We start from the raw sequence: 25611 nt of genomic DNA, 5'->3' as shown, positions 1-25611 counted from the left end.
AAGTTACAAATCAATTTGTTCTGAGTTTTGTTTTGGACAAATCCGGTCACTTATTCAGGAACTACAGCTTCCATTTGCTGCTTGGATGAACATGAGTTTTTCAATCTTAAAATGATTTTCACAATAACAAAGACATTGCACAAAGACAATCTGGTCATGAACTGTTTTGGTGGCGAGTATTCAGTGCGATTATACATGTGTAAAAAAAACAAAAACAAAACATGAGAAACCACGTGTGAACATTCGTTTTTTGGTTTACGGCGCAGGTCTATGTATCCAGCCCATCAGTGCACATCGTAAAAGTTAACGTCCATCCAATTTGTCTTACCTTGTAAAAGATTCTCCACTAAAGAGAAACAAACAAAAAATAATACAAAAATAAAAAAGGACAAACGCTACTTGCTAGTACAGCTAAAGTGTAGGCAGACCCAATGTGAAAAACATTTTGAGTTCAAAATATACATTTAATATAAATGAACCAAACATGTAGAGGAATTCACCAAATGCAGCATGTACCTCAGTAAACATTTTTTATTACAACACCATCTAGATTTTAATCAAAAAGCCAAAGAGACATTTACAAATACCAACCATGAAAAGCATAAATGGGAGTAAGAGGGAAGGTGGGGGAGAACACATCAAACATGTTCCCTATAAAAACTGGTCTCTAAACTGAATGTACACAGTACAGCGTAAATAAAAAACAAAACAAAACAAAAAAACAAGGGTGTTATGTTTGTGTCTTCTATCCGAGGATCGTGCAGGCCATTTTATTGTTTCTTTTGCAAAAAAAAAAAAGCAACACACATACTTTCATGTCAAATAAAACATCATAAAAATAAAAGAGCTGTTTCGGAAAGTTTCTTTCATCTTTACATTACGATAAGTATAGATGTCTGGATAAACATAGCCTCACACAGGTCAGGGGTCGTCCATCCACTGCTCTTAGTCAGGCAGACAACAGACAGAGAAGGATGGGTGGAGAAGGAGAGGAGAGGAGAAACGGATGGGGGGGGGCTGGGGCGGAGGAAGAGATGGTGGTCGCTATCCTGTCCGGTCATGCAGGGTGGGCAGGGAGTGGTGCACTGAGAGCGTTCCTCCTTTTCCTTCCATCCATCCTTGATCCTCGTTAGCTGAAAGGTGTCAAAATGAAGGGTGGAGTTTGGTTTCGAGCCAGCCCAAAAGTGAACACTCTCCCCGCTCACAAGTAAACCTCTAAGCTACACACAAAATGTACACCAGGGCTGGGGAGGGGGGGGAGCAATTCACCGTCATGTTGAGTTTTGTAATAGTTTGAGCATTTTTTTTCTGCTAAAGGCTGCGTGGCCGGAGAAAACTCTCTACAGAAGGCGCACAAGGAGCAGCGATTGTTGCGAATGAAAGCACCCGTTTGACTGTGAATCGCCCCCGACCCCAGCTCAGACACAGAGAAATGTCATGCAAATTTCAACAGGAAATACCAGAGAAGCTAACCAGAAATCTCACACGCTACAACAATGTGTAGAAGTTCGGTCGCGTCTGCATGAACGCGGTTTACTCTGTTACACGTAGCTGTATCTTGCATATGTTAAAATCCGATACCTCAGAATATTATACAATGATTTGCTAATGCAGAGACATGTTGGGAAACAGCTATACCAGCAAACTAGACCTGCACTTTGATTCGTGGGATTTGCATTAATTATAAAAATGTACTTGTGAAATGGCCAAATATTTATTTAACAACTGCATTTCATGCTGTACCTACATGACAGTACCCACAGAGGAACAGCCCCATAACAAACCACATCTTAAACCGAGAAGACACCTTTTTTTTTTAACAAACTTTTCTTATTGTTATTTGCTCTCTGAGGTCTACAATTAATATATTTAATATTTCACAGTCCACACCCTTTAATCCTGTTTACTCCTAATATTTGAGCTAAAAATATTTATATATATTATGTTTTTTTTTTATTAGAACCAATGGTTTCTCATAGATTTGAGGTTCAATAACTAAACTACCATAATAAAAACTGTAGAAACAAACGTTTCATTTTCATTCAAGCAAAATACACAGCATGGAAACAGCTGACACAGATCCAAACACAAAGCTAACGAAGAGGAAGGCTCAGGCACAAGTGATGATTATCTTTGACAACTGCCCAATGGATTGGTTTTAAAAACCACACCAAGATTTTCTTTTCTTTTTTTTTTTTTTTTTTTTTTACATGAAACAGAAAAACATTATGTAATTTATTGCATCACTTTAGGGCCTAGCAAACATAACGTGATTCAAGAAAAAGATGCATGCACAGAGCAGGGATGGTGCTATGTCATTCTTAAAAAGGGGCATCAACAATGGTCCACAGACCTGATTACAATCCTACTAAATTTAACAGATTTTGTTAATTTTTTTGGCTGAAATGATACAAATTCTGATACAGAAAGTCATTTCAATCTACTGAGCTTTCATGAAAAGAGGTTTTTGCTTTGCACGGTGCCAAAAAGGCAAATGAGTACAATAACTTTACATGATTCAAAGACTCATTCTGTACCTCGATGGGGTTTTTGCTAGTGCAGTCAGTGGTCAAATAACATTTCAAAAATGAGACCAATCATTTGACATATGGATGGAATATGCTCACTGCAGAGTAGAATAGTTCACAGCAAACATAGGACGTGTAGCAGAGCTTTAGATCATTCATCATTGAAATGAAACAGATCCAAACCAGGGTCAAGCAGTGCATGAAATGTCCCGTCCTCCTCTGGCTTATCTGCCCCACTACATCCTACACTACGCACTCTACAGTTCATTTATATCCACTGTGACATCCATATTTTGATGCCTCTGACATTTGAGCTGTCACCAACTTGTTTTGGGGAGACAGAAATGAACTAAAGCTAGTGGAGCTGAGAGGCAGAAGGGTGGAGCTTCCTTATAGATTTACAGTCACCCTGTGCTGCCATTTTTCCATTTTTTTGCCATTTTTCTACCCTGTGCACGTTTAAGGCACATGTCTTTATATTTCAGACCTGGAGGTTACCTCCTCATCTTTTATATCGTCTCTGTAGGGAACAAGCCTCAGTTACTGGACCAGAAATCTAAATAATTTCTGTGTTAAGGCTACGCTAAAACTTTTCCATATATCACTTGCACCCTTGTTGTGTAAATGAACATATCATTAATCTGTAAATGTGATACAGATTGACCCTGGTTTGGTGAGAACGAATAGATTCTTTTTAAAAAAGAGACATTGGAGCTTCGATACCAAACACATAACACCTACAGACTGAAGAGACGGCGTGAAAAGTAGTTTCAGCCTGGTACAAAAGCTGCCCTCTCCCATGGCAATGTGAACAAATGAGACAGTGTTTAGCATATCTGGACACAACAAACAGCCACACAACTACAGAAATAAGAGCAATGTGCTCGGCACTCATTTCTCCAGATGAACAGTCTCTGATAGGTTCACTGAATGGAGCGACAGAAAATGGACATAGTTGGACATGTACATTTTGCCCACTTCCTTTTGATCTTTATAGTGTGAGACACACTTGTAATTTGTAAAAATGTACTCAATAAATGCATTTTACATCTATACATTACCAACGATTATTAGGCCTTGTGTCCACGGGGAACCTAACACACTGAAAAATGTTTTTTTTGGTTGGGTTGGCTTTGCCGTTGCCACTTTTTTTGTTATGTTGAAGTGAGAAGAATGCAATAAAAATGTCTAGATTTATTTAATATCATGTTTGTTCTTTTGGTTAAGAGGTTCCCGGTGGACACAAAGTTTAACTTTGCAAAACTTGCATAGGCAAAGAACAATTTGGTGGGACAGATTGAATCACCTCAACTAGCACCCTCTGCTAAAAGACACAACTTTCACCAAAATACTCACTAACTTAACACGCTTGGTTTATGCTTTGTCTGTTTTCAAAGTTCAGCAACTCGGAACGTTAAACCACCCCAATTAATATTTTCTAGACACTTTCTAGACACAAAAAAAGTGCGTGTCCAATGTAGTAGCACTGCTGCTGTGTGAGTTCAAATGCGTGAACATATCTAGAGTGAACAAATCATTTAAAGAGAGAAATATGAACTGGGGTTTGGTGCAACTGTAGAGAGATGCTGAAGGGTCCGTGTAACCTATTAGACTCAGTTCTTTTGCAGTGTAAGTCATCAGAAGGACACAAAATCGTGCAAACACTATTTCAGCTGCAGCTAGAAGTAAACATGCTTTTCAACGCACCAGTGACGCAAATAGATGAAGGCCATGTTCCTACACAGATTACAAAATAATTAGTGAAATCTCCCAGACTAGTAGCATCAATTCTCAAAAAATTAGCCAAGAAATCTTTACCTCAAATAGTTTGACAGCAGCCTTTTACAAACTGTACAAATATTGGTTGTGTACAAGCCTGGCTACAAGCAATTTCAAATGAATTCATCCACAACCCGACAATGGTCAGCAAAACACATAATGCAACACGGGCAAACGTTCAGATATTTACATGACCTCCTCGTGCCAATGTGGGATTTTTAATCTTTTTAAACTTCAGCCTAAGCAATACAAAATGTCACAAATGTCGACCATGTACGTCAAATAATGTGCATTGTGAAAATGCTGGGTGATATCAAGAAGTGCAAACATTACATTAACCACACATCTTCAATAGTTTACAAGTGCTCACATACACAACTATGGTTTTCTGAAAACGTTTTTTTTTTAAGCAATACTTCAGTACTCTCTTGCAGTAAAGAAAGTAAAGGATATTTCCCATGAACCAGACAGAAAGCTAGGATCAAGAAAATATATTTTTTTTCTGGATCTTGTTTGTGACCATGTCTGCGATGAATAGGACTAAACGAATGATGAAACGGATGGGAAGCATAATTTGTGCGACGGTGACATATTGTTTTTGGAAGTGAGTTCATGGTAGAAAAGAGACGAGCGGTCGTCACAAAGCTGATTCAAAACATTTGTAATGATTAGATAAGAACAGCAGGGAAGCAGGGACAATCTAAAAGGCACCTCTTAAGCTCTTACATGCTGCAGATGTTTATACACTGGGTGACAGTTGGGTTGCTGAGCAGAATAAGGTAATAAAAATTTGAATAGATTTATTTTCTTGATCCTAGCCTTCAATTCAGCCAACTTATTCTTCCACGTTGACTTCACTCTTGCTAACAAAACACTGAGCTTTAATGCCAACCAGTCACCAGTACATTAAAATCATTTAAATTGAAAGTCACCGCTCGATCCCCTTAACCTTTGCCTCAAATCATGACGTATTTGACATTAAGCGCATCACAACATCATCATATCGAAAGGACACAGGCATGAATATTTTTCAGTTTTTTTTTTTTGTTTTTTTTCACTCCACCTCAGCATCTTAAGCTGAGGTGCAAACGTGGGGCGATACTACACAATAAAAAAAAACATTCAATTTGGCACAGGTAAAATGTCAGGTGATATTACTCACAAGCAAATATGGCACAATCACATTTTAGAATTTGTTGTGTCCAAAAAATCATGATATTGACACTAAACCATCTCGTAGCTGACATGACAATGATATACAATATATTCAACTAATAAACTAAAATGATAATATGTATACAACATTACTATGAATGGGACATTTACAAAGTGGAGATTGGTTTACTATTTACAAGCTGAACAGTGTTTTTTTTTTCTGACCATAAAACGAAGACTTTATGCTAAATACTGTAAAATGTGCCAATAAATGAAGGAACTACCAGCACTGACACAGTCACAATAAGATGCATGCAATGGCATTTTCATACTGAATTTGAATTTGAGGCCAGAAAATGTGTTTAACCATTTGGTCCATGGGCCAGAGCTGCTGGTAAAATACAAAAATTACGAGAAGGGCCACTTTTACGAGCCTTAGACAGATCATCTAGATTATCTGAATGTCCAGACAGGACTTTTCATTCAGTGCTTGTGTTCATACTAAAGGGAATTTATTCGTTTGTGTATAAATCAGCCTTGTTAGCCTACAGACCAAAAAGTCAATTTCTAGTGACTGTCATTATTTTCTGATTTTGACAGAGCTACAGCGCAGATACAACGGATACAAACCCCACCGTACCGAGCAACACAGTGAATACATTGTGTATTACATACATTTTCTAATATACACAATACCAGCTGTGAAGGCAAGTTACAAAATATAAGGGGAGGCTGACTTACCTTAAACTTACCTGAGACCAAAAGGACTGAGATTTAAAAGTTTTTCCTTGCGTACCACCTCCAATAATTTGCTATTTAATGATACTTATCGGGTATATATATATATATATATATATTTAAATCTTGGGTTCGAGAGCTCATGATTAGCTAATTAGCTATTAAAAACAAAACAGAGTTGGTGAGCAATTGGAGAGGACTTTTTAAATCTCAGAGCTGCTGTTTTCTTCTTCTTCCAGGTTATGGAGTCTGGCTCAATCCACTAACTCAAATATATATATCTATGTTGACAAGACAGAAAACTGTACCCACCTCACATCTAGCGGTGTCGGTATTCTCTCTCCCTCTCTCTTTCCCGGTCTCGGTCCCGATCCCTCTCGCGATGGCGGTCCCGTTCCCTGCTGCGCTCTCGGTAATAGTCCTCATGCCGGTCGCGACTGCGGGACTTGTGTCGCCGGCTCTTTTCCCTCGAGCGGCTGTGGTCGCGTTCCCTCGAACGTTCTCGCCTGAAGGAAACCGATAAGCGCGATTGAGCCAACGTTTCACTTTTCAAATACAAAATCTTTCAAGGTCTTCGTTCCAAAATACGTTTTTAATTTAATTTTCCATATTCAAAGACGTTACCTTGAGGCGGAGCCGTAGCTTTTTGACTCTATACCGTGGAGACAGTCTTGCAGGGAGCTGATGAGGACCTTACAGCGGTCATCTGCCGATACTTTGGACTGCTTGATCAGACTGATGGCTGTCACCAAAGTCTCTATAGCACTGCCATAATCGGCTAAAGAGAGAGAACACAAAGATGCATTAATCTCAGTTTTACCTTAAGGGTTTTAATTTTTGTCTTGCATTGTGAATATATCATAGTTTATGTCACCTGCACTGGCGTCTGATACAGCCCTAGATATGGCGCTGGAGGAGATGGCTCTGTTTCTGTTCATGATCTCCTCAAACTCTGCCTCGCTCAGAGGAGTCCGTGACGCCTCCATTTCCCTAAAAAAAATCACACAACAGCATTGTAGCACATATTATATTTCAGACGTATCAACATAATCAATGTAAAGTAGGTAAAGGTGCAGCCAAGCACAAAAAAAAAGCAGGAACCTGCTATTCTTACCGGCCTCCAGGACCGTAGTCTCCTCTTTCATATGGTGGCGGCCGTCCGTAGGGGTCGTTTGGTCCTGGGGGGCCTCGACTGTCGTTGGGGGCCATGCTGCTGTTGCCAGGTGGGGGGAAAAAGGCGGGGTTCACATGAGGAGCGGGTGGTGGGCCACCTGGTGGGGGCCCTGGCATGTGTGGAGGTGGAGCCAAGGCCATCGGGGGGCCAATGGGGCCTGGGGGGCGAGGAGGGAAGGGTCCTGGGGGTGGTGGGCCCTGCTGGGGGGGTGGGGGACCGGGGGGAGGGCCGTAACCCGGAGGAGGGGGGCCTGGGGGCAGGGGGCCCATTGGTGGTTGGCCGAACTGACCAGGGAAAAGAACAGGAGGAGGAGGTCTGTCGCCACGGTTTGGAGGACCAGCCAGGGGAGGGGGGAGACCCTGGCCTGGAGGTGGAGGTCCTGGAGGGCCAGGGGGACCAGGTGGACCTGGAGGGGGTCGTGGAGGACCCTGCATTCCACCTAAATAAGAGAATACAGGGAAAAAAAGTAGTAAATACATTAAAAGATGATGCATTGGTGACTGAGCTCTCCTCAGAGTGAAGTGAGCTTTTACATGATAAAGTAATTTGCAGATAAAGATAAAACACATTTCTCTTGTTATGAATTTAAATCTCTTGAGGCAGCCTGTACTTCACATGTATTCCCCCACACATCGGCACCTTTAGGTACTGACGCTGACAGTTAGAGACAATGACACACACACAGCTAAGAGGAAGCCTTTGCTGCAGAGGACAACAAATGAAACAGGACGACACAATGCTGAAAATTAAATCAGAAGGCAACAGAAACAGATGAGGAGACAAACTTAGAGCAACTTGATTCAAGCAGGCTTTTTTTTTCTTCTTTTTTTTTTTTTAAACTGAGGAGGCTGTATTTTATACTGGGGCTCCATGTGCCCGGGTATGAGAGTACATGAAATACTGTAGTTTGCAAATGGACTATTCCAAGACAGGTCAATTCACAAGAGGATAGTTAAGGTAAATGGGAATGAATGAGTTTTGGTATTAGCCATGTTTTGCTCTAAATGTCACATGACTTATGGAGCAGAGGGTCTCATGTTCAGCCTGAGACCACTGTTCATGATTCTTGATTTGATCTGACCTCAAAGTATATTTCAAAACTGCAGCTCCTTGTAATAATAAATATTTGTTGGAATCTACTTTTAGTTTACAGGCGAATCTGTCCGTCTTTGGGGAAGCAAAGCCGACAGTTCCTGGATGGGACTCCTCCTATCAGGAAACGGCTAATCCTCAAGATAAAGGCATCCGATCAAATCAGTAGAGGTTTTTCACCTCTGCCACGCCAGCTCCCGTTCCTGCCCCCCGGCGGGAAGGGACTGAAATTCATATCCATCAGAGGGCCATCTTGGTGCCTAACCAGTTCTGGTCCCATCCCCGAGCCTGATGGGGAAGAAAGCAAACCAATCACAACTCTTCCCTTCATATAGTTGTTCTGCCTGCTAACTCAAGGCCTGTCGCAACCCAGCAACGCGGGGCATTAGCCACTAAGCGAAAGAACAGATGTGGAAAAGGGTGAGATGGAGGGCAACACATGGAAAAGTGAGAAAAGCTAAGGAGAGCTCCGTCCTCTCCCGCTGCTCGTTTTAAGGCAGCCAATCTGGGATTTGTAAGGAGTTTGAGGTTGGTAGCTTGCCAAGTAAAGCTTTGAGCGAAACCGCTTGTCAGGGATTGATGCCGGAAAGTTTTAGCGAGCAGAGAAACAGCAGCCTGGGAATATTCAGTTGTTCAAATGGAGATGAAGCGGGACAAAGAAAAAAAAAAAACAGATGGGAGAGGGAAACATGCAAAGACACAGCCCTGCAAGGAGAGATTTAAATGCTCTACATAAACTACTTCAGACTGGCTTTGGTTTCATGCTGGTGTGAGTAGTAGCAAAACCTGTGCTAACAACACTGCCAGACAGAAGGCAGAATTATAAGTAATGATACTTCTGGAAAGCACTTGTCTTGTATATGATGATAACTTCTAGCTGTTGCGCTGCTGTGTTGTTAATATGGATGAAATGTCTGGAAAAGACAACTACCACTGGCCGATAAAATTCAACTTCGGAGTGTGTCTGCTGCAAGCAATAAAGGATGCATACACGTTACAGACTACACATTATAATAAGCTAGCAGTGTGACTGACTAGGTGTATGTCTTCCCAGTGAATATGCCCTAAATTGATTAGATAAAATTAAGAATGCAGCTTCTATTTTCTAAGTATCTGGCATGCTACAGAACAAATTCTCCTTTCTGGATAGTTTCAGCACTGAGCTGACAGTGACCCCCGCCTCCCCATTCTCCTAGCGGCAACCACAACCAATACTTGTTACCAAACTAACCAGGAAAGTGTGGTGGTGGGCCTCCAGGGCCCACGGGACCAGGGAAGCGGTCTCCTCCTGGTCCAGGTGGTCCAGGGAACCTTCCCCTGCCGCGGCCCATGGGGAAACCACCACGCGGGCCAGCACCAGGTGGACCCGCTTTACCTTCCCCGGACATTTGGCCCGACTGTGTGCCTGTGAAACCAATGACACAACAAAACCCACGTTCCCCCTTAATATGACATAAATGGTTGCAGTGGTGTACATACAGAAGCCAGATAAATGTAGAAATAAATTAAATTGACCCTTCGTGCCAACTGTGAACATGTAATACTTACTTTTGCGTGACTGCATCTCAAACTGGCTGAGCGACTGCTTGTTGCACGGTGTGACGATGGGGTTTTGACCGTGGAGCTCCCTCTTTGACAATAGCTCCATCAACTTTCTGGAGGATGCCTCTGAGCCGACACATACCAGGGCAAACCTGAAGAGAACCCACACAGGGGACACACATGTAGGTTTGCGCAGAAAAACTTCACATTCGCAAACAAGAAACTAAAACGTTCTTTCACGTTGTACATTTAAGAACTCACCCTTTCGACTGGCCATTGGCTCTGTTTTCAAAGAACTTGATCTCCAGCACATCTGTGATGCCTATCGACCGAATGGCTTCTGTCAAGTCCTCATCTGTTGTCCACTGCAAAGAAGATAACAGCCCATCAGTATCGATTTATTTACACGTGCATATACATTTAAGGATCCCAGTTTGAAACAGTAAAACATAATTTCTAGGACTCTGAGACCCACCCATGTAAGGTTTCCGATGTACAAGGCAATCCTTTTCCCCGTGTAGGTGTACACCACGTTGGGTGGGGCACTCTTTCCTCCCTCTGTGCCTCCTGGTGCAGGCAGTGCGTCCAGGTATTCGCGGTCTTCTGGAGCGTCGCCATTGTTGGCCGACGGGGATATTACATCATCGTATAGGTCGATCTGCTCGTGAACCGGGTAATCGGCTTCCTGTTTTTAACATGATAACAACAGCTCAGTCAAACACATAACACGCTGCGAAGCAGTTCAACAACATCGACCTTCTCTGTGCGCATTTGCAGACGGGAGAAAAACATCCTAAATGAGCTCAGTTGTGCAAGCGGCGTGTGATTGCTTAATATTGACACAGCTGGACACACATGACTTTAATGATGAACTTTCCATTATGTGACCTGCTTTATTTAAAAACACTCCTACATTACTTTTTTAGTGCACGGTCCTAAAATGATGGCGGATAACTTAATACCTGCAGAACTGGTTGGTGGAGGCATAAGAGACACCGTGTACAAATATTTATATCATCCCTTAAGGTAGCATCTATACATGTTCAGTCTAGTCCGGGCAACATAAGTAAGACATGAGCGGATTTTGAAGCAACTACAATATTAATTTAACTACAAACTAAATTAGGATAGCTGTGCCAGCTATGGCTTTAGTTATTTACAACAATGTGGTCGTATTAACTATTATTTAACAGAAAATATTCACCAGCTTCACCCTAATCCCTAAGAGCGACTTACTTCATTCATCAACATTAGCAGCTACATTATACAACGCGAGAAAGCATCATTACACAAGCTTTGCAAGTTGTGTCCTGAAAAAATTGCAGGAGGAAAACACAGAAAATTATTTTAGCCGGCAACTAGTCCTGGACTGGTCTTTTGAACACAAAGGGGGGCGTGTGTAAAGTTGGAAAACATCTGTAAACAGACGATGCTACAACAAGCAAGTACCCGCGAATTAACTGTTAATACACAAATATTATTTCTAATGCACACATTTGTGGTTTCTAGACATTTCCATTTGGTTCGCTTCGACCTAAAGTCCTATTATATCGACAAAGTACAGCTGCATGCGGCTAAGCTAACTAAAGAAAGAGTATTAGTTTGGCGTGTTAGCCCGCCACAGAAGGCCGAGCCGAGGCCTGGCGCAGCGCTAACACTAACAAAGTGTTGCTTTTAGCATTTGCTCAAAGAAACAAACACAAATAAATATGTGCACAGCGCATGTGCATTACTAAATTAAGAAAGCGTCGACTTAAATTTCACCTGCAACGCAAACCACACTGCAAAGAAAAAAAAAAAGAAGAAAAAAAAACAAAGATAGCCGAGGCTGCAGGCTTGCAGCATGGTGAAAGGGGGCCTGCGCGCAAAGAGAAGCTCCTTTATCCGCCAAACAATGTAATTCAACCAAACCCACAATACAAATATTTTACACGGGTACACAAAACTAAGGTGGCGTTGGTCGAATTGTGCTGAATGTATATTTAATACCTGGCTGAATTCCTCCTCTACGTCGGCGTAGATATCGATGTGATCCACACCGTCCGCCATTTTCCTCCGACCCGTCTCTCTCCCCGCCTGGCCCCGCAGTAAAGCACAAACAATGAAGAGAGCCGGGAACTGGCGCCCCCGCTGGCCGCGTTGAGTCACTACAACCCGGGCTTCACTAAATACCACATAAACAACACGGGGCAGCGGAATCAAAGCACTGCTAAAGGTTGGTTGGCATAACTATACATTTTCTCCCTGTTGATGAATTGAAGTGAGAGGATTTAATGCGATAATATAAGACAGCCCTCTATTAAACACTATGCTATTAAACAATAGCAAGTGCCAGGCACTGAGAAAGGAAATGTTTTAACCAGGCTGAGGGTTGAGGGTAATGTTGAAGAGTCAGTGGAGTATGTTTTTCTTAATTATCATCAATACATTTGAGAAAGAGAAATGTTGAATGAATGAGTAAATCAGACTGGAGAAGTCAAGTGCATTAAACAGAAAGACGTGTTTGTAGGAGTTATATTAGGCTTTATTATATATTTTTATAGCTTGTAACTAAAAAAAAATAAATAAACAAAACATATTTATTTATCAGTTCCCTATCATTTTAATTTTACAAATATATTTTTACAAATTCAACTACATATCTCCATTTTATTTATTTATTTTTTTACTTTTCCTGTCCCTTCAAAACAGACTTCTACACTATATATAATCAGCTACTAGTGAGTTTAGTGAAATGAAAATTGAAGCTTCTTTTTTTTTTTCAATGACGTTCACCTTGAAAAGTTTGTGACTGCTTATTGTTTGTTGGGCTGAGTTTAGAAAACTGTACTCGATGTTTCTGAACTTTTCAGTTGAATAATATTTTATATTCTCCTGCAGTCTGATAAGTTAAGAAAACATGGCTGGTACTGTGCTGACGTTCCAAATTTTAAATGACGTGACACTGTATCTGCCAACAGTGTTCACATAATGATATATAACGTTCATTTGTCTGTTATTACTACTAGTCATCAAATTATCCCCAAAGTCACATTACTGTTATGGAAAATTCCCTCCATATTTTCCTGTATTAAACTGGGATTAATAATATCTTTATTTATGCACAAATAAAACAGAACAAAAGAGAACTGACGGCAAATGGAGTAAAAAAAACCGTGTGGACAGTTTATTTTAATTCGTACAAACCATGGCTTCAGTCAGTCAGTGTGGTCAGAGGAATGTATAAACGAAAACTGCACGGAATAATTACATTACTTTCATGTCCAAACCGAGGCAGAACACACAGCGATGATTCACACAAACACACGATATGAATCTGAGTCAGTTGCGTTAAAACAAGCAAAATTCCCAGGCAAGTTTGTCATCACAGTAACCGCAACTTAAAGACATGCTTCGTAAGGTGATTAAAAAAAAAAACAGTACCGACACACAGAGGCGAAAATCTGATGAAACGCTGAGCAAAAATATAAAAGACGCAAGCAAGTGCAATACAAAAATAGGACTAATTTACACTGAGATTTACGCTGAGTAGTGACTGCTTGCATTGTCTTTTGTTTTAGTCATGAAATAATAATAATATTAATAAAAAATACACTGTTACTTCGGGAAAGAATCAAGAATCAGATTCAGTGATGAAAATGTAATTGAATTTCAGGAACATTTATGATTCTGTGAAATTGAAAAAAAAAAAAAAAAAAAAACTGTTTGTAGCCCCTGTGTAAATCTTTAGTGCATTTCTTCAGCAGAATAAACAGACAAATGTAAAGATACACAGAAATTTGCAGTTGATAAAGACAAAAAGGCAGACAAACATTTTTTTTGGGGGATGGAAAAACAAAAAAAAAAAGATCCGGTTTTAAAGATATGTTTAATTTTATTACATATTCATAATATATACAGTATACAGTAGATGTTAAATTCATCTATATAGCCCATTGTGACTTATTCCGAGGCACTGAGCCGTCTTCTTACCCACTGTCAGTTATCCGTTACATTGCAGACAGTCATGGAAAAGTTTCCCCCAGCACCGTACAGCTGTTGTCGGCCTCACAGCAGCCACTTTTAAGCAATTTCAAAAAAAAAAGCACTGTGGATGATAAAGCCTCCGATGTGTCTGTGTGTACTGGAAGTGTGCATGCTTACAGCGGCATATATAATATGCATGTGCGTCTGCAATACTCAGCTCAGCGTGATATATGGCAAATGAGAAACGTGTTCTTCTTTTCACCGCTCTGTTCGCGTGACGCCCTCACAACTCACAGCGCCCTTTCATCCGCGCACGTCAGAGCCACCACCTCGTCCCCTTTTCGTTCTGAAATGCAAAGTCGTGCATGAGAAAATACCTAATGGAAAAGTATCCATGGCAACAACAGGCCACTGACTTGGTTTTTCCTTTTTTTTTTTTTTTAGTTTTTTTTTTTTTGCTGTTTTCAGTTCAGATGTGACAAAAGACATTAAAAGGTCCCTCGAGAGAAGTCTGGAGCCGTCGCGTCTTTAAAACGTCTTTAAAAAGTCCGCTCATGGTGTCCAAACAGAGCTCTCGATTTTTTTGTTTTCTTTCCCCCCACAACCTCTTGGTTCATGTTAGAAACGGCGAAACAGCAAAGTCGTCCTTCATCAGGAAACGAGCGCAGCCAAGGAGAGACAGACGAACAGGAGAGGGGCTGAGAGATGTATAAATGAAGCCCCTCCGCAGTCGTTGGCGTTCTCCTACAGGGACAAAGCATAAATTGTTTCTCCATCGCGATTTAGATTTAAATCATTGAATGAAGGTGTTCTTTTTATTTTTTTTAGAGTGATGAGAAACTGACCTGCGGGTGGTAAGCGTGGCAAGACTCGGGGCGTCTGCGAATCTTCTGGGACCTCATCCGGTCACACTTCACTGATGCGTTATGTGCAGAAAGGTCAAGGAGCAACAGCGCCCTCATTCATGTCATTATAGAAAAGTTTCACACTGCACAAGTACAGGTTGTCCTCAGGTAGGTCACATGTGTTGGCATTACAGGAACAATAATAAAACTACACAATTAATTATTTAAAGAGTCTTCACTTTATCTCGGTACAACATTAAATGTTGTGCAGAGCTACATGGTGTCGTCTTATCAAACACAAACTGTCACATCACTTCAGTGTTTCTATCGGAGGTGCAAATGCAAATGGAAAGTTCTCCCTTGAAGGCATGTTGTTCTCCGGGGAGCATTCCAGTGGGAAGTTACCTTTAGAAAAGTCCCCTGTGCTGTTTGGTCCTTGAAGTGCCTCTCGCTGCAAAAATTAGCAACAGGGACTGCAGCGCTGGAGGAATTCATCTGGGACGAAAAGGTCAGCAAACAATAATGTTTTGAGGTATATTTTGGTCGTGATTATACGGGAACCTTTAAAGTTGCCCGTGGCGAGGTACGGGTTGTGTTCTATATAGTTTTTTTTCTTTTAATAAAGTGCGCTATTAACATGCCAGTGAGTCACGCACGGAAATAACCAAAATCTAAAACGTGTGCTTATGCTCAAGAGCTCCAAGTGCATAATGTCTGATTTAACGTCGGGCGCCGCCGCAATTACTTTAAAATTAGAACACTCCAAGAAGATCTAATTAAGCGTTACAGCGGGATCGTTCCTCGCGATGAACCCACTTGCTCCGCGGATATAAACATGAAAGGATATATTTGACTTCCTCCGCCGCCATGGTGATGGGTGAGTAGTGTCTGGAGCAGTCACAGTCTGCCTGCACCACCAGCATCAGCAGGTTGCTCTCTGGAATCTGCTGCACTACAAACATCCTGGAACACGAACAAAAATAAAATTAAAAAAAAAAAAGGATTAGGCAAAGGCAGAAAGTGAACCTGGTGGTGTAATGTGCAACTTTGTCCAGTAGGGGGCAGCCATCGGACGCAGAAAAAATGCACTACTGCTGTATATAATTAATGTTATTTTAATGAAAACAAATAATACCAGACATTTAATTATTGCATGAAAAATTAATAGTGCACGATGTATTAACTGCATTAATTAAACACTGTTAGATTCTCAGTGTCGAGCTGTTATATCCTCTTCTGTCCTCATGGTGTTCACACTTAACCTATGATCATGCACCTTTTGTGACGCCCCCCCTCATTTGCCTCTTGCTGCTCATCCATCTTTGTTTCTATCACTCATTTCTCTTTTTTTTTTCCATTTACCTAACCCATCTGTGCACTCTCTCTGCGCTTCTCAGTCTTTCTACAACCCTGCGCACTTTTCTCTAATTCAGTTTCTTCCCACTTATTTCCCCCTCTTCGTGCTACTCTTGCATAAATACACACTGCTCTCAATATGCAGAGCAGGGCAAAGCCATAGAAAATGGATTTCAGGGGCACAATTTAATATGACTGGTGTAGGGCTTAGAGAGGACTGCGCTGGCGTCTGTGTGCGCATGAGTGTGCATGTGTGTGTGTGTGCGCTTACTTCTGGCATCGTCCACACTTAATAATGCTGTTGGTCTCTTTGACTGACGGCTCATAAACGAAGCTGGGGTACTCGGTGTCACACGGCTGCAGGATGTCCCCTTTTTTCTTGTGAGTCGAGGCTATTAGGGAGACAGACAAGGGTCACGTCTTGAGGTTGGGAATATAAATGAGTTTGTGTGAAAGCGCGCGGCGCTCTGCCGGTGACTGACAGGCTGAGAGTCTGTGACAGGAGGATGAGGGCTAATGCTTCACACCTCAGCTGATTATTACTGTTTCTACCACAGCCAGAGGCACTAAGATTATTAAAAAAAAAGTCATTTAATTTAGTTAACAATTATTGCAATATGCTGCGTTATCTGGTTACTATTTACAACTATCTACTACGATACAAATATTAAGTTCAATATTCACACTTTTATCACATTTATCGCTGATTATCAAGAACAGAGTCGTATATTAGAGAGAGTCCGGCCAACTAGGGAATGGACCGTCTGAACTATCCCACTATGCTGATTGGTTCTGAGCTGGTCATGTGTTTCATGGTGCCATGTTAGATACATCTAACTAATATTCACCCACAGAGAAGTGGCAACAACAGAGAATAAGTTGGATACGGCTCCAACATGGGATCAGGAAAACGAGGGAAAACTCGACCGTTTCCCCAGTGAAAAAAAAAAAATGGAGAAAGTTACGGGAGCATAAGAACTCGATGTCAACTGATTTCTCCCTATGGTGTGAGGTAAATGTCAATGTCTGTCTTTTAAATTTAGATTGAATTTAGGTTTTAAAAAGGAAAAATAAAGTCATACCATCATTAATGAGAACCTTGATCTCAAAAACACCCAACACCGCTTTACAAATGAATTAAATTTGAAGTAAACCAAGCATGACGCTAGCTGTATGCTAGCAGCTAGTTATCTAGACTAAAGACTTAGAAAAATAGCAGCTAGTGTCATATATACTGTGAAACCCATGTGTGCATGTAATTTATGTAGATAGATAGTAGTAACCTTGCTCAGTTATCAGTATTATGCTGTTGTAACTTGAATGATAAAACTAGTAATATTAATACAGTAAGACAGTAATTATTCACTGATTCAAACTTTAACGGCGAGGAGAACTGGGAGCTGAAGAGTGACACAGCTCCATGACTGATGAGGCTATTGGGTTACAAAGCATTTTACAGGCTCATTTAAGATATTTAAAGAAAGTAGACGCTGGGATATTTAAGCGACTGCCTTTTACATATTGACAGATGTTAGTAATAACATTTATAGGCCCGTTAATGGTGAAAATTAGACATTTATTTTAACATAGCACATCCGCCCCATAGGGTTACACTGTAGAATCTAACCTCTGATGTATTAAACATGGTGCCCATGGTTTGATTTGGCCAGACTCTCTCTAATATACGGCTCTAATCAAGAAGACATGTCAGGAGCCTCTAGTGAATTAAGAAAATTATTTGTAGTTTATAAAATAAAACACTGATACTTTGTGCATCATTGCAAAGTTGCCATGCAAAATATTGCGATACTTCTGTACGCAGTTAAAATAGGTTAGGCTGTGAGAATAGATTGTGTAAAAGAAGTGTATCCGAGTCTGGAAAGTAAACTCAACGTGGGGATCATTAAACCTGCATTCTTCCAATCGGCTCCACTGTTTGCAAAAATAATTTCCAGATAACTTTGTAAAAAAATCAGCCTAATCCCTGTGGGATTTGTTACCTCAGTAAATCTAATATTTGAAAGAGCAGAACCAAGTTTAAGCTCATTTTGAGAGGAAAGCAGATGGCGAACGCAGCGTACTCAACCCTCGCTCTGCCCCAGCTCCTCCTCCTTCTTGTCTAATGAAACCAAGAACAGCGTCGGCCAAAATCCCAAACTCAAGGCTTTACATTGGCTGCTCGCAAACCAGAAGGTGATGTCACAGTGGATTACATCCACTTCCAAGTCTGAATTTAAATATGCATGAGTAAAAAAAAGTGGCTTTGAAGGATATCCCAGTTTCGCCTGCTGCTACTGAAAGCCACTTATTTAATCAGACGCACTTAAAGTGTGATATACACTATAAACACAGGACCACACACAAAACAGTGAATGAAGGAAAGCAAAGTCTTTACTCCCTCAGAAACAACACAAAACAGATACTCACAGCTGGTGTAAGACGGTTTGGCTGAATGGAGGGACGACAGCGGCGGCAGCGATGACACGGAGCGGGTGATTGACAGGTGGAGTAATGAGGAGGGTGAACGTGTGAATGACGGACAGGCAGACGCAGATGAGAGGTGAGAAGATGAGACGACACCATGTCGATCTTACCTAATGACCTCCAGACTAATGATTAATTAACAATTCAAACATACATGTGTGACATATGGTAGCACAGAGGGACACGGTGAAGATGAAATGGGCATTTTGCGCAAAGGCCGACACTTAAAAAAATGGAGATGTGTAATAAACGATAAGTGATGATGATCATCCTTAACTGACAGCGTTTTCTTTCTACGAGGTCTCACCGTCTGCGAAGTGCTCTCCGTGCCAGAAGCCGCAGAAATTAAACTCCAGGAGGAACCTTAGGAGGCCGAGAGAAGAGGAGAGTGGACAGAGAGTGGGAGTCAATTAGGCGGCCGTCATTATAGACCAAAGCAGATTGCGAGCAGATTGCATGCAGCTTTGAAAAACTGGGCCAGGACCCAAAGTTGTGTCATGGGAATAATAAAATGGGTCCTCAAGTTATTCAGCAGTTAATTGGTAGCTCTGGTAGCAGCTTCTTTTTTTTTTTCTCTCCCCTAACTAGATAACCTGCCTGTTATTTTTTAGCGAAGCCACCGTGTGTGTCAAGTAATTTCATATTTAATGAGTCGATGCTGTAAAAGAACGAAGCAAGATTTTCTAAATGCAAAAAAAAAAAACACCTCGCTCGGAGGTGATCGATATTTAAGATGCTTGAGTCTTAAATGAGAAGATCGATGAGACAATTTTGTTCTTAAATACGTTGGTAATGTCAGCAGTCTGTTATCCTAGCCTGGGGAACGGCCAATCAGGCTCTTATTATTCTTGCAGATATTTGATTAACATGTTGCCCTTTGGGTGTTTAATCTATTGAGAAATCATTAAAAAATATTACTAAATCAATTTAAGTACTTAACTCTGCACAGCGTCGTAAAAAAAGAAACACATACAATTTTATATCCGACACACACACACACACACACAAAAAAAAATTGCCAATACCGGTTGCCCCTAGCAACACTTACAGTAGGAAGTTGGAGAGGAACCACTTGAGGGTCGAAGCCAAAACGTAGAACGGCTGGAGAGATAAGATTATATTCATTGCAGGAATGAATTGATGGGATCATTGCGGGGAATGCTGCTGTGCACGTGAGTACATACACTGAGAAGTGGACGGGCGCCGCTGACCGAGTGCGCGCTCATCTTACACATGGCCTGGTAGTCGAACAAGGACACCCTGGAGGAACACAAACAAAACTCACAAAAAAAGCACGCGGCGTTGCTCTTCTGGCGGTATCGATCCCTTGACCACCTCCGGATGACCACACGCAGCTTAACTTTTATAGAAAGGCTTCATGTGCCTTTAAATATATCTGGTCTTTATGCAAGTAGGAGCACAAATTGCAGATGTATGCACAGACAAAGTGCACATATGCACATATGCACATATGCACGCTCCAAACCCGTTACGTAACATCCCGTGTCAAATGAAGCGTGACGAAATCTTTTAGCCGTTTATAAATAGCACATCACTCATGAGATTTCAAACATTAAAGACGGGGAAAAAACTGAGGCGGGGTGGGCTGGGTGGTGGTGGTGGAGGTGGGGGGGGGGGGTCCAGGGATGAAAAGCAAGAATATGACGGGAGAATGAATGAGCATGTGGACATGCAGAGGGCACAGCGGAGGACAGATACTATCACTTTGGGCTCCCATTCAACTAATTGAACGCAAGAACCTAAAACAAAGCAGGCAACATTTAGAAGCAGGCTTCCTGATTAAGGTAACACAAATGAGGTTGTGACACAGCATGGGGGGGGGGGGACACAATTCAAGACAGACGCAAAATGTCACTTCAGAGCTGCAGAGCGAGAGCGTTCACACACGGAGGAAAACAGAAACTATCTTGTCACCTAGTCAATAAGGCAATAACAAGCAGGCATTACCTTTTGAACATGCCCATCCTGATCAGTGTGGTCATGACGGATCCGTCGATCTCGCCGAAGAACCGACCCGCCTGTCCGCAGGGAGAGAGGAAACACCGAGACGTCAAGCTCACGTCAAGTTAATCTCAAAGGGCAAATATCAGCGCATGTTCGTCCTCACCGCTTTCACCACGGTGTGAACTGTACCATCAATTATTCATCCATGTCATGTTGCGGGTTGGTTTTGCGCGTGTGATGTTGTTAAAGTGCCTCCTTAAAAAGAATCCAAGGTGGGCCGCTATGAATGGGAAATGATTTAATACACCACACCCACACTCTTTTTCTTAATTTAAGTTTTTTAGTTCTAGTAAGGCCTTTAACTTTGTTGTTACTTGTTATTGATTATTAACCTTTTTTTTTGGCACTTTATGTGTCTTGTTTTTTTGTTTTTCTTCTACATTACTGTCTCTGTATTATAGTGCAAATAAATGAATCATAGATACTAAAATATTAAATGCTAAATATTGTTCTATAACTTCGAGCTAACGAAATAACAAAAAATCCAAAGGATAAAATTCCAACAGTCAATTACAGCAAGTAATATATGATATAAAATATACAATACAGCACAGAAAAAACACTTTCTTCTCGCACAGGTTCAAAAGTCTGGGAGAAAAAGTGAGTTTTCAAAGAAGATTTAAAAATGTCCAAAGTCTCTGACGACCGGATGTGCAGTGATAAACTGTTCCACTGCCTTTAGTTTTTAGGCTGCATTTAGGCTCTTCCAGGTATGATTCATTTGCAGACCTCTTGCAGAGCTCTGCTTGGTCTGTGAACATGTATGAGTTCAGCTAAATACACTGGGGCCAATCCGTTCAAGATTTTAAAAACAAACATCAGGATCTTAAAATCAATTCTGGTCAGGAAGCCAGTGCAGAGAGGCCAGAACTGGGGATGTGCGTTCCCGCTTCTTTGTGCCTGTTAAAAGCCGAGCAGCTTCCATTTTGCACAAGTTGTAGGCGTCGCAGTGAGCGCTGGTCTAAACTTACGACCACGACGTAGGTTTAAACTGGTCAAACAGCAGAGCACACTGGGGGGTCAGAGGGGTCAGAGGCAACCAGAGGCGGTACTGACCGCGGAGCAGAGATTTTGTTGACAAAGAAAGAAAATCAAGAAAATCGTTACAGAGAGCAGGTGATGGCACAATGGCAGCAGTGGTGCATGAGTTTACGAGAGAGTCCAGGACACTGAAGGAAACCTTTGGCCTATCGACGTTGTTTGAGACGAGATTTGAGAGGTAGCCAGACAGTTATCTGAGCAGAAAGACCGAAAAGCCTAATAACTCGACTTTGGTGAAATTCTGGTGGAAGTTTCAATTGACATTGACAAATGTCCCCAATTTTAGCTTTTTATGAATGAGAAAAAAAAATGATAAAATGTTGCACCCAGACTACAATTATTACGGTAGCCGGTCATGCTGCAATTGAAATTACAGACATTACAGAAATTAAATATATATTTAAATATGTTTAAATATGTCAAAATAAATGAAACCGCTACTGTCTCGTTTCTTCATTTCATCTTGATAACATTTAATTCTTCTTTTACTTTTTTTTTTTTATTCTCAGAGCTGCTTTCCACATCAGCAGGCAGTGCTAACACAGGGCTAACCATGCTAACCTGTTTTACTAATAGTGTGGGATTTTTCTACAATGTTTACTCATCGTCACAGTAAAATAGTTCATCCTCAGTCAATCTACTGCATTAATCTGCATTAATTCCTTTCCAAATGTTCCAATTGTTGCAAACACCTGATTATGCATGAAAAAAACAAAACTGTAACATACTGTGATGCCGTCATAATGATATACATTTTTGGTTATACCGCCCAGTGCTAGTGTGCATGCGTTACTACATCCAGTCCTGTACCAGTACCTTAAATGAGCCTTAAATCTCATCTAAAAGGGTGAAGACAAAGGAGGAGACTAGTTTTATCAGAATATGAGTCTGGAAATATTCCATCTGCATTTCAATACAGAGGGAATTTCCACGGATAGAGAGGAAAAATCCACCGCTTGCAATTGGGTCCTAATCCTCAATTCAATCAGACTTATATGATGGACACATTCCTTAAATATAGTTAACTAACTTCCTTTAAAGCTGTTTCACTTTCAGTGTCTTTTTTAGGTGTGAATCTTGCTTTTATCTTCTGTCCTTCATAGTACTATTTCATGTGTTGGGCAGATTGTGTTTGGCAAAATGAAATCTGAATTGTCGTCATAATGGAATAAAGAAGCCGCAGGAATAAATAAATAAATTAAAAAAACTTAAGGGACGTGACACTGCAGATGTAATTTCAACTTCCTACCACCTACCACCAAATCAATATGCTGGATGCATGTGATGTTGGCAGTATTTTCTTTTTTTTTCGAAGCGGGGACGATTAAAAGACTATTACTTCTGGCGAAAGACAATGTACGACCTCGATTCTAAATAATTGTAGTAGGCTGAGCCAAAAGAGAAGCGGGTGAATTTTAATTGCTGAAATGTAGCTGGCTCTGTCCACACACGACCATACACAAACGATTGGCTTGTTTCCCTCTGAAACATTTGGTCTGGGAAGTGGAGTATATTTCACAAAATCTTGAACTATTCCTCTCGTACAATGAAATATTAAGCGCGTTAATTAAAATCGTCACATAGTTACATCTGCTGAGAATACACACTTGTTTATGAATAAAGTGACAGCTTTGATCACATAGTAAATATCTTGTAGGGTGGTTTAGTGCCGCTGCCAGCTCCACGACTTAATGAAGACATTTAAAAAACAAAATAAGACAAGAGCGCCAGCAAACGAGTGCAAACTGCTCATCTGTTTTGCTTTATGTTTTGTTGTGTTACATCATCATCAGCTGGGAACCGTCGTCCCTTTTCACTCTGTGTGTTCTTGTTTCACGTAGTGATTCACAACCACTGACTCATTTTACATTTATTGACAGCGTAAGTATTTAAAAATGTTCTGCTTTTTTTTTTTTTATTCTTTTACGAGGGCCAAAAAGGGACGGGAGTCCTTCTAAACAAGGAATACAAAATAAGTAAGGAAGTGGAAAATGCCAAAATGGGATTTATTACATTTTGAGTCTTGGTGATTATGTGCTCCACCAGTTAAGAACGGTTCACACAATGAGAGCGAGGAACAGCGGAGGGATCACGATGAAATTGTCACCGGCTGTGAGATGAATAGTATCAGTGTGTTTCTAAATAACAGGCGACATAATGGTTCAGACCTCTTGTTCTGAGTGCGTTTCTTTGCTGGTAATGAATAGCGACAGGTGGAAGAGCTCTCAAATAATCAAGTCAAAGATTAAAAAGCACTCTGGGGCTATATTCTCCATGTGTCAGTGAGTGTGCGTGCGTGTGTGTGTGCGCGAACTCACATTTTTGCGCTGTTTAGAAATTAGGACAAAGCCATTATTGTCAATCACGTAGCACTCGAGATCCTGATAGGAGAGAAGCAGACAGTTGCTCATGTGAGGAGAGATTTGTGTCAAACACCATATTTATGAGCAAATATGTATTACTTTATATCATGTATTCATGCTAATTATGAGTCAGACAGCAGGATATACTCACGACGGTGCTGCAGCGAAGAGGACAAACCCCCTCTATGCCTGAACACTGGAGAAAGGAAATGAAAGGAAAGGAAAGATTCGTAAAGCGCTGCACAATTACAAAAGCGAGAAAAGATTTGTGCTGACAAACTAGAGGTGAAAGTGCGGGTTGTTAATGCGACAGGTGTTCTCGTCGCGTCTGTTTTGGTGCGAGATCGTTAATTTGCGGCGAGGCACGCGGAGCGTCTACCTGCGCCGGGGCCCCCGTTGTCGTCTTTGTTTGCGAGTTTGTGCGTGTCTGAAGGCTGACTGCGTGGATGTGTGCGGGGCTCTGTTTTAAGTGGGGTGTGAAGCTGACTTCGCGGCGCTCGGCAGGTGTCGGGGATGTTAAATTTGGAGTTGTGCAGGGAGAGGGGGAGCTGTGTGGCGCTGCGCAAAGCGAGAGGAGCGCAGGCATTGTGCGTACTTACATCGGTAGTATTTGGCTGCGAAGACACAAAGAGAGACAGAAAAAAGAGTAAGTTAAGGTTCTGAATAGAGCATGGTGGACATATAAAAACTAAATTTCCTGTGCAATTTAAACAGTTTTAACAACCTAAAGAAAACAAGAATACTTCCGATCTACTTTCTGGGCTTATTTTGAAAGGTGATAGTGGAGCCCACTTTTAACCCCTTAGAAATATAATATATATCTATCTATCAGTTACTTCTGTTCTTCACCTGCGTACTTTCACCTGATGACTTTACGGCCACATTTAACGGCTACCGTACATGTGGGCCGGTGTCCATGAACGATACGTCTTTGGAATGACGGTCAGGCTAAATAGAGCATGTCCAAGTGTGAATGAAACCATCTATCATCCTTTTCTAACCTATCACAGTACACGGTGTCCATCATTTTCTCCGCTTCCCACCGTGGCCTCGTGGAATAAACTATAATTCAGTGGACAGGAAGAAATGACGATGCTTCTCTGCACGGATGGAGACTGAGCTGTGCTTTCAAGCTAATTAAAGAGAAGTCATAAAACTAATTTATATAAAAAGTCCAATTTACAGTATTTGCTTTCTATACATGGAAATTTTACCTTATAAATAAATATGCTTTTGTTTGATGGCTTGATTTATGGGTAACCTGCCTTTCCAAATCTGTTGGTGTAACAGCGAGAGCACAGATTGTCACTCCTATTCCCTGAACTTCTACATATGAATACACAAACATTACACTACTATACAGAAGACAAGAAAAAAAAATAGGTCCTTTGCATCACTGTCTGCAAGTATAAAGTTCCAAAATGTGGGATAACAGAGATAAGGGACGACAGGTGAGTCTTTCCTCTGTGAGATAAAGAGCATGTCAAGGTGTGCATGGAAAAAGAATCTATCATGCTTTGATT

The 25611-nt window shown here is 41.2% G+C and overlaps 2 protein-coding genes across 8 annotated transcripts in view; both read right to left on the bottom strand.

Annotated features, from left to right (window-relative positions):
- Positions 1-513: 513 nt before the first annotated feature.
- cpsf6 (cleavage and polyadenylation specific factor 6) lies at positions 514-12150 on the bottom strand. Of its 4 annotated transcripts, none has more exons than XM_047574625.1 (11): positions 11998-12150; positions 10484-10693; positions 10270-10373; positions 10015-10160; positions 9698-9880; positions 8647-8754; positions 7315-7813; positions 7075-7190; positions 6825-6978; positions 6513-6706; positions 514-1133 (listed from the first exon to the last, which is right to left on the bottom strand). In XM_047574625.1, the coding sequence occupies exons 1-10, from the start codon at positions 12055-12057 to the stop codon at positions 6520-6522; spliced, it is 1767 nt and encodes a 588-aa protein (XP_047430581.1). In that variant the 5' UTR covers positions 12058-12150; the 3' UTR covers positions 514-1133; positions 6513-6519. The 4 variants fall into 4 exon arrangements, with proteins under 4 accessions (XP_047430581.1, XP_047430582.1, XP_047430583.1 ...); XM_047574626.1 differs by having other exon boundaries at positions 9698-9871; XM_047574627.1 differs by lacking the exon at positions 8647-8754.
- Positions 12151-13147: 997 nt separating this feature from the next.
- Positions 13148-25611, bottom strand: part of cacna2d4a (calcium channel, voltage-dependent, alpha 2/delta subunit 4a) — an 83741-nt gene continuing 71277 nt past the window's right edge. For 2 of the 4 annotated variants that reach the window (XM_047575325.1, XM_047575326.1), the window contains 12 exons: positions 24688-24702; positions 24240-24284; positions 24044-24106; positions 20628-20698; positions 19844-19919; positions 19708-19760; positions 18967-19022; positions 18603-18623; positions 16447-16567; positions 15667-15782; positions 14820-14902; positions 13148-14718 (listed from right to left, as the gene is read on the bottom strand). In XM_047575325.1, coding sequence (XP_047431281.1) covers positions 14626-14718; positions 14820-14902; positions 15667-15782; positions 16447-16567; positions 18603-18623; positions 18967-19022; positions 19708-19760; positions 19844-19919; positions 20628-20698; positions 24044-24106; positions 24240-24284; positions 24688-24702 — 813 coding nt within the window. In that variant the 3' untranslated portion in view covers positions 13148-14625. The remainder of the gene's footprint in view (positions 14719-14819; positions 14903-15666; positions 15783-16446; positions 16568-18602; positions 18624-18966; positions 19023-19707; positions 19761-19843; positions 19920-20627; positions 20699-24043; positions 24107-24239; positions 24285-24687; positions 24703-25611) is intronic. The other 2 variants (XM_047575328.1, XM_047575329.1) reach the window with 1 other exon arrangement.

This window comes from Mugil cephalus, chromosome 22, assembly GCF_022458985.1.
Source record: "Mugil cephalus isolate CIBA_MC_2020 chromosome 22, CIBA_Mcephalus_1.1, whole genome shotgun sequence".
Classification (NCBI taxonomy): domain Eukaryota; kingdom Metazoa; phylum Chordata; class Actinopteri; order Mugiliformes; family Mugilidae; genus Mugil; species Mugil cephalus.
Note: the sequence above shows the minus strand (reverse complement) of the source record. Positions and strands in the feature narration are given on the sequence as shown.